The sequence below is a fragment of the Dermacentor albipictus genome, chromosome 4 (genome assembly GCF_038994185.2).
Source record: "Dermacentor albipictus isolate Rhodes 1998 colony chromosome 4, USDA_Dalb.pri_finalv2, whole genome shotgun sequence".
NCBI lineage: Eukaryota > Metazoa > Arthropoda > Arachnida > Ixodida > Ixodidae > Dermacentor > Dermacentor albipictus.
The window spans coordinates 24730217-24744683 of NC_091824.1; the positions used below are offsets into that span (position 1 = coordinate 24730217).

General features: G+C 43.0%; 1 protein-coding gene across 1 annotated transcript in view; it reads right to left on the reverse strand.

Annotated features, from left to right (window-relative positions):
* LOC135919226 (FAST kinase domain-containing protein 1, mitochondrial-like) overlaps nt 1-14467 on the reverse strand; it is a 73112-nt gene that overhangs the window by 47841 nt on the left and 10804 nt on the right. Inside the window, exon 4 of the mRNA XM_065452929.1 lies at nt 6551-6790. Within this exon, the coding sequence (XP_065309001.1) occupies nt 6551-6790 (240 nt within the window). The remainder of the gene's footprint in view (nt 1-6550; nt 6791-14467) is intronic.

Below are 14467 nucleotides of genomic sequence, written 5' to 3' on the forward strand. Positions count from 1 at the left end.
GGATTTTCACCCTATTTCTTGCTGTATGGTCAACACCCTTCGCACACCATTGACACCATTCTGCCGTACCGGCCGGATGCATCCGAGTGCGTGCCTATTTCTGCCACGGTCAGACATGCAGAAGAGTGCCGCGACCTCGCACGGGCCTTTACTTCCGCTGATCAAGAGCGCCAGAGGAGCACTCGCGGTGACGCCACTGCCACGGTCACCTTCGATCCGGGAGCGCTCGTGTGGCTCTCAGTTCCTCTAACTGCCCCTGGCCTCTCATCAAAACTGGTCCCTAAGTATGACGGCCCTTATCATGTTCTCGAACGTGCATCTCCTGTGAATTATGTCATCGAACCAGTTGAGCCATCTTCAGACATGCGCCGCCGTGGACGAGACATTGTCCATGTCGACCGTTTAAAGCCTTACTACGACCCGCTCATCGTGACGAGCTGTTAGGTCGCCGGACGGCTCCCTTCTCGCTCCCGGGGGGGTGATTGTAGCGAAGAGAGACGGCTAGTGGGTTCAGCGCTACTGGCTCTAAACAGTAGTGGGTCGAGCGCTCCTGCTCAGAAACGGCTCTTGTGCTTGGAAGTTGTGACTGCCCTGCCCGTCGACGTTGCGCTGCTCCGAGCTCTGCCTAATAAACACCTTTAGAATATATATATATATATATATATATATATATATATATATATATATATATATATATATATATATATATATATATATATATATATATATATATATATATATATATATATAATTCTTGCACTTCATGAAACTTCATGTGACCTCAAAGAATTGAGCTCTGAAGTGACGGCGTTATATGAGTATATACAAGACATCACAGTAGGAGACAGTTCAATTTCCCAGCCCAAGTCCTCTTGGTGGTGTACTCTTCCTTTGTGTAATTGTTGCACACTTGATTATCACTGATACTGCTTCGCCTTCCCGGTGAAACTGCAACATCGCTCTCCCCTTTTCTCACTTTCTCTCTCTCTTTTTCTGTGAGTCTGAATATCAGTGCTGCTGCGCATGACTGCTGTTGGTTCTGATTTCGAGTCAATCTGATTTGGCTCTATTCAGTTACTGAGTGAATTATACAGTGTTCCCCAACTATAATGCACCAAGTGGGAGGCAAGGAGCGGGAGGCAAGGCACCAAGGCCACCAATAGGCAAGCTCTCCCAAGTAACAAAGGACCTAATAAAGAAACCACAAAGAATGAAAGTGTCCAACTCAAGAGATAAGATAAAATTCGTGAAACTGCCAGAACTGATTAACAAGGCAAAAATAAGTGATATTCGAAACTATAACGTGGGAAAGACTGAAGCCTTAAAAAACAGACGCAGCCTGAAATCAGTGAGAAGAAAACTTGGAATAGAACAAACCAAGATGTATGCACTGAAAGATGAGCAGGGCAATATCATCAGCAATCTTGAAGGTATAGTAAAGGCAACGGAAGAAACACTAATGAACAGGATACAGAAACTCCTCCTATAACTAGCGATGAGGTCAGAAGGGTCTTGGCAAGACAAGAAACGAGGAAGAGTGGCAGGAGAAGATGGAATAACAGTCGATTTAATCAAAGATGAAGGAGACAAAATGCTAGGAAAATAGGCGGCTCTCTTTACGAAGTGTCTATCGACTGCAAGGGTTCCAGAAGACTGGAAGAATGGAGACATTATACTAATCCACAAAAAGAGAGACATTAAAAAACTGAAAAATTATAGGCCCATTAGCTTACTCCCAGTATTATATAAATAATTTACCAAAATTATCTCCAATAGAATAAGGGCAACACTGGACTTTAGCCAGGCAAGGGAACAGGCTGGCTTGAGGAAAGGATACTCTACAATGGATCACATGCTTGTCATTAATCAGGTTATCGAGAGATCCGCAGAGTACAATAAGCCTCTCTATATGGCTTTCATAGATTACGAAAAGGCATTTGATTCAGTAGAGATACCAGGAGTCATAGTGGCACAGCGTAACCAAGGCGTATAGACCGCTTACATAAATACCCTGGAAAATATCTATAGAGATTCTACAGCCACCTTAATTCTACACAAGAAAAGTAGGAAGATGCCTGTAAAGAAAGGGGTAAGACAAGGGGACACAATCTCTCCAATGCTATTCCCTAAGGGCTTGGAAGAAGTATTCAACCTATTAAACTGGGAAGGTTTAGGAGTAAGGATTGACGGCAAATACCTCAGCGACCTTTGGTTTGCCGATGGCATTCTTCTATTCAGCAACACTGCAGATGAGTTACAACAAATGATTGAGGACCTTAACAGAGAGACTGTAAGAGTGTGGTTGAAGATTAATATGCAGAAGGCAAAGATACTGATGAATAGCTGGGCAAGGAAACAAGAGTTCAGGATCACCAGTCAACCTCTAGAGGCTATGAAGGAGTATACCTAGGTCAACTAATCACAGAGAACCTTGATCATGAGAAGGAAATTCATAGAAGAATAAAAATGGGTTGGATTGCATATGGCAGTCATTGTCAGCTCCTGACTTGAAGCTTACCATTATCATTTAAAAGGAAGGTGTAAAATAAGTGCATTTTACCGGTGCTGACATATGGGGCAGACTTGGAGATTGACAAAGAAGCTCGAGACCAAGTTAAGGACCACGGAAAGAGTGATGGAACAAAGAATGCTAGGCATAATGTAAAGAGACAGAAAGGGAGTAGTTTGGATCAGAGAGCAAACGGGTATAGCCGATGTTCTAATAAACATTAAGAGAAAAAAATGGAGCTGGGCGGGTCATGTAATGCGCAGGTTTGATAACTGTTGGACCATTAGTGTTACGTAAGGGGTACCATGAGAAGGGAAACACATTCGAGGATGGCAGAAGACTAGGTGGAGCGATGAAATTAGGAGATTCGCGGGCGCTAGTTGGAATCAGTTGGCGCAGGACAGGGGTAATTGGAGATTGCAGGGAGAGGCCTTCGTCCTGCAGTGAACTTTAGATAGGTGGAGGATGATGATGACCAAGACTTTAAGAAGAGCAGTTGCGCAACTCTCAGAAAACCTAGTACATATTGTTTGCTGTACAGTGGAGTAGCCACCAGTAATTCTTTCATTACTGAGATTTAATTCGGCAATCGCAATTAATTATCTAACTCGAAAAGTACCGTCCTAATTTTTCAAAGTGTCCATGAGGCATTTTTGGGCACCCTGAAATGACATCTAACTGCAGTATTTTCAGCGACGTATGAATTGTGTATGATTTTTCCAAATGGCAAAGAAACCTCCTGATGTATGAAAAATACCCCGTGAGTGCACTCCCACCTGCATCATAAAGCAGCACTCTCAAATTAACTGATTGAAAGCAACTGCCTTGCCTGTCGCAAACCTGAAGAGACAGCGCATCACCTTGATAAGGTGATGCGCTGTGTAATTGACATGCAAGACATGCTGCAACACATGCTGCAGGACATGCTGTTGGTGCTCCTTCCGTACCAACGGAAGGAGCACCAACAGCATGTCTTGCAGCTTTGCAGCTAATCCTTCCTCTCATTTCTACGTTACACTTATTATCCGTCTGTCAAAGCAGACTGATGACATTGAAAACAAAAGCCCCTTGATAACGCGGCCGAAGCGCCCTCTGACCATGCACGAAATGCAAGAAACAATGTAATAGGCATAGAATGTTTCAAAATCCCAGCTCTGCTCGGACCACATCGAAAGAGTGTGCGTGAAGCTATATTCCGCGGCAGAAACTTGCGTCGGACCAAAGCCAAATTAAAGTGACCGTTTTATTTTTCATAAAAGTGTATACGTGCTGCAAAAACAGGTTTGTCTTAAAAAATGCAAGCAAAATAAACAGCGGGAAGCGACCAACGTGCAGAGAAAAGGTAAAACTGATGCGTTCAAGAAAGTAAATATACCACTTCTAAATGAGCCGAATTGGCAATCAGGGCGTCTGAAAAAAAAAAAAAAAAAAAACACCAGCTTTCAGTGTGCCCTTATTATCTATGAATTCATAAGCTCTCTTGAACACCAGCCTAGAGGACGTGTTCGAATAGGTCTCCTTTTGCAGCTACCCCGTACTGTGTCCATTTTATCACATCTTATGAGGCTTTCTTGATGACCGATGCCAGAATTCTACGGCAGACATGCGTTATCCTTGCCCTGAACTAATCTGATGGCCGTCTCAATCATGTAAGCACAATATTTCACATAACCCCAAAGAAAGAAATCGAATGGACAGAGGTCAGGTGACCTAGCCAGACAATTTATAGGCCCATGCCTTCTAATCTATTGTGCATGAAAAGCCGCATCCAGGCAGTTTCGTGCTCGGCATTGGCCAGGGGGGCTCAGCCCCCCCCCCTCCCCCCTCCCTAAAAAATCTCCGGAGGGGCTCGGGCCCTGGAGCCCTCCATAGTCGGCGCCTGTGATCCACGGAGAATATGGCGAGCGGAGTTGCCCTATCACAGTCCGGCTCAACATTCAGTGCATGCCTGCGTGGACTGCAATGCGCAAAGGCAGTACGCTCAGGAGAGCGCTGTACGTGGTGTAGGGGTTGAGGGACGGACTTCGGGATGAAAACCAAACTTGGGAGGGTTTATTTTACATTATATACAAGGAGGTGAGAGTCAAGTAACAGGTCGTACAGTCATTACGGGCCGGCAGCAACTCGGACGCTGCGGCCCGCGGCAAGAAGTTCGAGAGAGGTGAATCCGAGAATTAGGGAATGCTCTGGTCTTTCTAGAATCCTTCTTTTAAACCCTTCGAGGACTGGAAGTCGCGTCATGTTTGGCCAATGGAAGAGTCCGCTCAAATGACGCCATTTTCAGCCAATGGTAGGCGCCCGTGCGATGTTGTCATACCCGGCGAAGAGAGTCGGCGCTTGGTCCTCCTCTCTTGATCACTTGATCCCCCTGCGATCTTGCCTCGCAGACTGGCAATGCGCTTCTTCCAAGGAGGAGAAGGGGAGGGGGGTGCTCATGCTCCATTGTCCTAGGACCCACCTGCTCCCGGTGCTACGGCCGCGCAGCAGTAGCAAATGTCTTCTTGAAAGGCGAAGAGGGGTGATGATTGGGCTCTATTGTCCGACGGCCCCTTCTAATCCCGGCGGTGTACGAACTTGTTTGCAAGTGTCCTGCCTCAGGAATGTGGCACACCTGCTTCTGCATTCCTCAATTAGCTGTGCTGCGATTCGAAGTGGTTTGGGGAACTCGAAGTAGCCTCAGGAAACGGCGCCATATCTAACAGTGGTTGCGATCGTAGTGGTGCTTAGTGGTTTAGCTCACTCCAGTTTGAAGCAACAGAGAAAAAAAACGTGTTATATGTGTGTCAAGAACCCGAACATAATGCAAGGTGCATTGTGAGGCCAGATGTTTTGGAAAAGAACGCGCGTTTCCATGCTTCAAAGTGATACAGTGTGGAAAAAGACAGAAGGACGAGAAAAAGATGCAGGCAATTGTGGGCATGGGTGGTCATGTATAGAATACCCTTGAGCACTATGGCACTTGCTAGATGGGCAGGTGCCTAACGATCCCCAACGTAAACAGGCGAAGAATGTTCACATTTGAAAAGAAGGTTTTTTTTTAGCCCTGCATTGCATTTTTGCCCTGCACACAATGGTCATCTTCAGACACGGAGATGATCGCACTAGCATCACTGTCGAAGCAGCCAGCATAGCGTGTGACAGTGGCTTTTGATAGCTTGCATAAGCAAGCCATCAGTCATTGATGCAAGCCATCAGTCGCCCTATTGGGGAAAAAAAAAGTAAGAAAGAGTTGGCATTTCTTGAAATTGTCAGCAAGTGCTGCAGGCAATTGTGTTATCCTGTTAACACATTTTATAAGTCAGCTTGTTCCTTTTATTTGTTCTGATGTGTTTTTCTGCTGATCTAACAATTTTTCTGTCCCTTTGTTATCATATAAACCCACATTTCAAGCAATTAATTTCAGTTGGCAGTAAGCATTTTTCCACGTCTTTTTCTCGTCCTTGTGTACTGTTTCATGCTGCACCACTCTTTAAATATAGAAGACCAGCTAGCCCAACCCACCACCCTTCTAATTCCCAAAGTGTGCAAGGAAATAGATTAGGATTAGAGCTAATTTCATGCTTCAATGCATAAAATGATGTGTTCTTAAAAAAGTAAGTGGAAAAACAGCATATTTTCACCACAACTTATGATGGCTGATATTTTGGACACATGGCCATCCTCAGGGTTAATTATGAGTGCACGTGCCTTACAATGTCACCGGCTGCTACTATATTAGTGAACTACAATAGATGTCGTAAAGTAATTAGTCAACTTCATTAGTCAAGTTCTGCTAATCAGTTCAATATGCATTTCAATTTCTCATGCAGGTAATGTCTGCCTCTTGTAATACAGCTCAATGAGCCTTGCTTGTTTTGAATTTTTTATATTATACCATTAGCATATCAGTATTTTAGGTCATGTTGATGGTATCTCATATGAGTTGAACATTACATATACTTTACTGTACCCCTATTGCTGCTATGTATGGCCTCGTTTGAGATTGCCAGTATTCTTAAATAAATAAATCTTGGTAAAGGAATGATAGGAGCTGCTTGTTACCTCAGAACAAAGGAGCTGACAATCTTTGCAAGTTGCTCTGCCTTGTCAGGAACCAGGCCGCTGAGGAAGCACACATACGGCAGGTGGCACAACGTGATGGGAAAGAGCCACTCTGGCCTCTCCACAGCATGAGCCACTAGCCGGTTCAAGCAGTCAGGCAGCCATAGCCGCTCCCTGGTCAGCACTTTGCAGAATGAAGCCAGAGATCGCGGAGATGCATTGTCCATCACGGAAGCGCATCTGCAGGTAAACACTCAAGTCGGTGACGCTCACAATCTTTGAATGACGTGCGAGGCACCAATCACACACACACGCACAAAAAAAGAGCCTTTGCAAATGTAAATAATTCGAGCAACTCATACATCAAATAAGAGGAAAGTTGTAAGAGGCAGTTCTCGCACACTTTCGAAATCCTAGTGATACGGTTTGCCCCGGCCCAAAATCTACTCAGGGCTTTGCAAATTATTCACTACCGTATTTACTTGAACAATACTCATGCGAAATTGGGGAGTGAAATAATTACGCCGGGGAAATTTTCCCATGGAACATTCTAGGTGCTAAATGAAAAAAAAAAAAAAGAACTGGCTTGCCATCCCTGCCCTGCGAAAGTGGGTGTGCGGCGAAGCTGTTGAAAGCCCCCGCTACAACTGCTAAGGGCCGTATGTAATGCTTTATTGCTTTAGAGTAATGGTAGTAATGGGAGTAATGGTATATTTGAGAGCACGCCGTCGCTGGTAATACGGCCACTTCCTTTTCCCTTTGCTGCTCCTCACATTCATGCCACTTATTAGGAGTACTAACTAAGCGTTGCCTACCCATAGCGGTGCTGCAGTGAGTTGCTATAGGCTGGTTCTTTCATATAGAAAAGGCTAGTGATGTCAAGTGAAGCTGTCATTGCCGTGGCAGCTTGTGCAATAGTAATCTTTACCAGGAAATGTATGTAGGGTGCGCTACGTGCTTCGCATTGTTATCAGGAGTGCCTTATCACCAATTATGTGGTTTTGATACTTGTTCTGTGCTCGTTCTTTATTCAAATGAATGCTGTTCTTTATGTTGTACACGTGATTCCAAAGAGGGTATGCACTTTTCACTTCACTTTGCCAAGTGCTTGAAGCCTGCTTCACCTCTGCTGCGGGTCGGCCGAGTATTGCCCTACACTCGAGATTGGGCCACATTTTTTACCACGGACATGTATATGAAAAATGCCGACCAACGAGAGGATATCAGCTTCGCTGTAAAATAACAAATAAAGTGGCTGTAAAATGTGGTTCTCACACAATCTACTGCAAACTCAACCAAAAAATTACTCCCAAATAGCATTTACTCTTGTAATAAGAGCATAGGTTCTACACAAGCAGTAATTGAAAAAGACCCTTCATTTGCAGGTACTAGCTCAACTTTGAGTCATTAAACAAATAAAGCAAAACTGGCCCAACCTATTCAGAGTCAGTGTCAACACTTATGTTAGAAGAAGCTGGCAACTATGTCTGCAGACGTTTTCAAGAGTGCAACGATTACTCTTGGAAAAAATTTCTCATTTCTGATGGCCAATATAGGAAGTGCAAGCATTATGCAAGTAAATATGGTACATCCAGTGCAAGTTCTTCACCTTACCTGAGTCTGTTAAAATGCTTCACTATATTTGAGCTTAGTACTTCTATACTATACGCTATATTTGAAACGTGTTTGTGTACGCTGAACTGGCTCTGCCAATGCCAGCATCTAGCTGTGTGTGCCGATGCCCCTTTTCTATGGTCACTTTGGGGCTCCAATGATAGCTACTTTGCTGGCTCTTTTGAGGCTGGGATCCGATGCGATTTCAAGACTATTTTTTAACTTGTGCATCTACCAATGCAAAAGTAATCACTGCAGGCAATTTCAATTTGCCGAATGTCCTTTGGGAGTGGCTTGAGGTAGGCACAATTGATGCTAAACACTGTGAGGCTGTGCTGGACATTACTTTTAATAATGATCTCAAACAAATTGTTAAACATACAAGGATAGAAACAAAATTGAATTTGGCTTTTATAAACAGTAAAAGAACTGAATATGACATGTCCGTTAAGAAAAAGCTTTCTGATCATGAGCTTGTCTTAGCTTCCTTAAAACAGCTCCGACCACTTAAAACATGAAAAAAGGAGAACTATTTGTGTTAGAGATCTTTTCAAAAGCTGATGACGTAAGTACCTTAGACTATTTGGAAATGTCCTTAGACTCATTTGATGTGGAGAATGACATCAAGACAGTGTGGAATAAGATTAAACACATTGTCAACTGTCTTGCCTACAAAAGCTTGTTCTTCAAAAAAATAATATAGTCAGAAAGCATAGTCCCTGGATGAATCATGGGATTATCCAAACAAAACGTGATTAAACGTAGAAAACACAAGTGAGATAAGAATCCAAATTAAATATCGCGCTTTTTTTTAATGCCTAAACACATGTCGGTGGCAGCAAAAGAAGAATACTTTTCGGAAAAGCTCACACAATTTATGAAAACTGCTCCACAGCATTTTTGGCATCAGCTCTCACCCTCGTAAGGAATGATGAGGTTCATTAAAATGGATGACTGTGTTATTACTGACCAATCAGAAATCGCCAACAGACGCAATAGCTCATCTCCATTCTGTGTTCAGTCTTCCTGCCTCGTTGCCTCCAAATTCCAGTGCAGGGTGGTCTGCACTGTCCTCTGACATGCAGGTGTTGTTTCGTTCGAACAAGGTATATCTTCCCTCCTACATATTTTAGACACGAAAAAGTTACACGGCCCTGATTCTATTCCTAATGAGTTTCAAAGGCGACCCGCAGAATGGGTTGCTAAATATCTACTTGCCATATTTAAAACATCTTTAGAGTACCATTGCTTACCGATTGGCTACAGCACCAGTACAGAAATCTGGAAACAAGCACATTCCTGATAATTATAGACCTATTTCTATCACTTGCACCTGTTGCAAAATACTTGAGCATGTCTAGGCAAAGTGCTTATCCAAACACCTTGAAGACACCAAAAAGCTAATTCCCGTTCAGACAGAGATCAAGTAGATCGATGCAATTAGCTTGGACATGTCTAAAGCATTTGACCGTGTTCCACATGATGAGCTTGGTGACAAGCTGTTTGACCTTGGTGTAAACAGAAATACTGTTTAGTGGATAAAAGCACACCTCACCAACAAAACTCAGTTTGTGAAGGTAAATGGCACAAAATCTGACGTATTGGGGGAACCCTCATGTGTACATCAGGAGTATGTGCTAGGCGCCACATTATCTTTATGCTACATCAGTAACATTGCAGTTTCCATCTTGCCCCATGCTACAGACCGGCTATTCATTGATTATTAATTTGCTCGGTTATTTCAAAGCAAGAAGACCAGTGCACACTAAATTCTGCATCGAACACTATTAATCAATGGTGCACAGCATACAAAATGAAAATTAATTATGCAAAAACTTCATATATTACAATTACAAACAAAACCAAAAATGTAATTTTTTTATTATAGTATGACTGGGTGGTCTTTAACACATGTCAACCATTCCAAATATTTAGGTGTCACTATATCTTCAAATCTAAACTGGCATACACACATCAATAACACATGCTCAAAAGCCAAAACGAAGTTGTGGTTCATCAGAAGAAAATTGAAGCTTGCTTCCAGAAAAGTAAAAGTAATTGCCTATCTCCCGCTGGTACGTTCAACACTGGAATATGCGAGCATCGTATGGGATCTACATCAGACAAACCAAGTTGATAAGATCAAAAAAGTTTATAGAAGGGCAGCTAGGTTGATTCTATCTAGATATAAAATTACAGATTCAGTGACTGACATGCTCCATGAGCTAAACTTACTTTCACTTTCAAACTGAAGGAAGGTCACCAGGCTAAGATTTCTTTATCTTTTGCGCAATAATCTCTTCAACCTAAACACAAGCCCCTACTTGAGAAGCGTTCCTCAAGAGCTGTGTGAACTTCTCACAAAGACCAGATTACACCCATGAAGGCCCGAATTACCTCCTTTAAGTGCTTTCTTTCCAAGAACAACCAGATAATCTGCTCAATTTTGGGCATTGTTTGTCCCGTTACTTTTCTGAATAAAAATTCTTGTAATTTTTTTTCCATACCGTTATGAGTGTTTGTCAGAAAATCTGCTGTACTTGCGGCCTGTATCCACATAGCCACTGGGCGATTGTGTTATGGTGGTTGTTGCTTTCTACTTGATTGAACTAGGTTTGTATAAAAGTTTGTACTTGTGGTTGTGTACATACACTTGTTGAGCTGTATTGTCTGCGTTTGCCCTGTAATCGCCTTACGGCTGACAGTATTAATGAATAATTTTAAAAAATTTACTATTCACAGCCTTTTATTCCTTCCTTCCCGCCCGGTGTGTCAATAGAGGCCTACACCGACAAAAGGTGGTTGTCATTTCCACGACCAACCGCTCTGATCAAGAAGCAAGGACACACGGGGAACTCGTGTTGTCTCCAGCTGGCCGCATCATGCAGAGGTCACCGTCTTCAGAGAAAAATTGTGCTTCCCGAACTTGCCCAATAGCCACGCCAATACTTCTACCCATATTCGCGACCGTTGGTTTAAATGACGCCACTTTCAAATGCAAACAAAAAGTTTTAAAAATCCTTGGCAATTATTTTTTCTTCTAACCATTACTGAACATCTAAACTACAACCAAACAAAACCAGAATTTCTTCGATCCCATTTACTCACATTTTTGAAAATGCATTACTCTGTCCCCAGTTGACAACTGCCATTTATATCACGTGTATCACCTGTTCGCTGGTTCCGACCTATCCATTCACTTAAAAACTTGCCTTCACACAATGCACCCTCCTGCTCACCATCACAGGTGCGTATTGCATAACTCATGCAGAATGCATAGTTGCAAGTCAAGAACACCTACCCAATAACCGCTCTCGTCCTGTCTTGTTTTCGTGCACGATCTTTAGCTATGAGCATCTACCGCATCTACCAACTAGCCTAGTAGTCCGTTTTACTACATTACGTGTTCTCTTAAAGTGTGTCCCATTTATCATGCTTCACCGTACTGAAGCATGCATCACCAACTGGCCCAAAATTCTACTATTCCGAAGACTTAACACTAGCTGCCTCCTTTCATTAATGTAAGATGAACATTCAATACATGGGCAGTTAACAGTACATTACGTACCTACTTCATTTTAAATGTTATGGGCAAGCACAGGCAACTTCAAAAATCTAATGAAAAAGAAAACTTGAGACAGAGGTAATGCAGTAAAGCATTGCATAGGCACAGAGGACACCACAAAGCTCACTGAATGTACAAATCCTGACCCCTAGACACAGCTGCATATGGCGAATCATTTTTGTGATAATGCCCATGCGAAATAAAACGGTCTGCAGTAGTATTAGCATCCCAGAAAACTTCTATATTTCTCCAGAAGCATCATGAGTTTGTCAAACGGAGGCGCATGAAAGTTTTCTTTTTTTGTTTTCTTCGAACCCATTTCAATCAGTTGATGAAGCTCCAAACCTGTTTGAACCATTATTATTTTCCCTCCTGAGCTGAACCTGGGCCAAACCAAAAAGCATTAACTCAAGCCCAAACCAAACACAAGAAGATTTCAGTACATACAACATCCTGGATGACAGTGCCCAAGTGCTACTTGCTTCTTTTTTTCTTGGTTACACTATATCCTAAGCAATTTAGCACTTTGGTTATATCTATGCTGTATCTCATAAATTCATCTATGCCTGTAATAATACCAGCCTCATCTCTTCCCTGTCTTTTTTTTTGTTGTTTTTCACCAAGGCTCGTACCATCTCTGGTGATCTGCACCACCGACCAGTTAACGGTGTAAAATGCTTTGAACACCCGCACTTCTGTGAAGTGGATCTTCCACTCCATTCTAGCTGAACGATGATTTTCACATTCCATTACTAGGTGCTGAATGGCCCCCAGGTTTTACTGTGACAGCAGTTGCGTGTGTTGCGACTGAGGTCTGAAGATTTCTGGTATTCATTCAGTGTGAAGGAGCAAGGGAACGCGGGGCTGGGCCCAATATCCAAGACGTTTAAACACACACATTCACATTACATTATGTGTAAAAGTTATGCAAGAAGTACAGAAAACTAAGTTCATGATCAAGTTCTAGCAGCCAATCTCTCCGAGCGTCCATCTCTCTTTTTAACCCTTATGTTGTCATTGTCCAGTCGCCTTCCTCCAATCCGACGTCAGGAGATGGGTAACATCATGCCCCACCAATTCGGAGGTTCACAGCCCTTACCCTCTGAAGAGAGCTACGCACATCACTGTGCACAAACAGGGGAGGGCAGAGACACACTGGCTCCTTCTCCGGCACGGACACAGTAGTTTAGGTGGATGAGCAGAACCCTACTGGTGGCCATTAATCATCCCAGCTGAGGACGACTTTGATGAGGTCGCCGGCTCGTTCACCATTATTAGTTCTCCGTGACTGACTGTTGCCGTGGGGTAAATGGCCGACCAGAACAAGTGCTACAAACCGGCTTTGCCTTGTCCATCCATTTGTCCATTCCGTTATTCTAATGATGACTGAAAAGCTTGCGGCCCTTTATACGAAATGTCTCACAACTGCAAGGGTTCCAGAGAACTGGAAGAATGCCAACATTATACTAATCGACAAAAAGGAAGACATTAAAAGGTTAAAAAATTATAGGCCCATTAGCTTATTTCCAGTATTGTATGAAATATTCACCAAGATAATTTCCAATAAAATAAAAGCAACACTTGACTTCATTAAACCAAGGGAACATGCTGGCTTCAAGAAGGGATACCGTACGATGGATCGCATCCATGTAATCAATCAGGTAATCGAGAAATCTGAATAGTACAATAAGCCTCTTTATATGGCTTTCATAGCTTACCAGAAGGAATTTGATTCAGTAGAGATACCAGCAGTCATAGAGGAATTATGTAATCAAGGAGTACAGGAGGCTTACGTAAATATCTTCGAAAATATCTACAAAGTATCCACAGCTACCCCAATTCTCCACAATAAGGAAGATACCTATAAAGAAAGGGGTCAGACAAGGAGACACAGTCTCTGCAATGCTATTCACTGCATGCTTGGAAGAAGTATTCAAGCTATTAAATTGGTATGGCTTAAGAGTAAGGATCAACGGCGAATAGCTCAGCAGTCTTCGGTTTGCAGATGACATTGTCCTGTTCTACAGCACTAGGGACGAGTTACAACAAATGATTGAGGACCTTAACAGAGAGAGTGTAACAGTGGGCTTGAAGATTAACGTGCAGAAAACAAAGATAATGATCAATAGTCTGGCAAGGTAACAAGAGTTCAAGTTCGCCAGTGAGCCTCTAGATTCTGTGAAGGAGCACGTCTACCTAGGTCAGTTAACCACAGGGAACCCTGATCATGAGAAGGAAATTCATAGAAGAATAAAAATGGGTTGGATCACAAACGGCAGACATTGTCAGCTCCTGACTGGAAGCTTACCATTATCATTGAAAAGGAAGGTGTACAATCAGTGCATTTTACCGGTGCTGACATATGGGGCAGAGACTTGGAGATTGACAAAGAAGCTTGAGACCAGGTTGAGGACCATAGAAAGAGCGATGGAACAAAGAATGCTAGGCATAATGTTAAGAAACAGAAAGGGAGTAGTTTGGATCAGAGAGCAAACGGGTATAGCTGATATTCTAACTGGCATTAAGAGAAAAAAATGGAGCTGGGCAGGTCATGTAATGCGTAGGTTAGATAACCGGTGGACCATTAGGGTTACAGAATGGTTGCCAAGAGAAGGAAAATGCAGTCGATGGTGACAGAAGATTAGGCGGGGTGATGAAATTAAGAAATTCGCAGGCGCAAGTTGGAATTGGTTGGCGCAGGACAGGGGTAATTGGAGATCACAGGGAGAGGCCTTCGT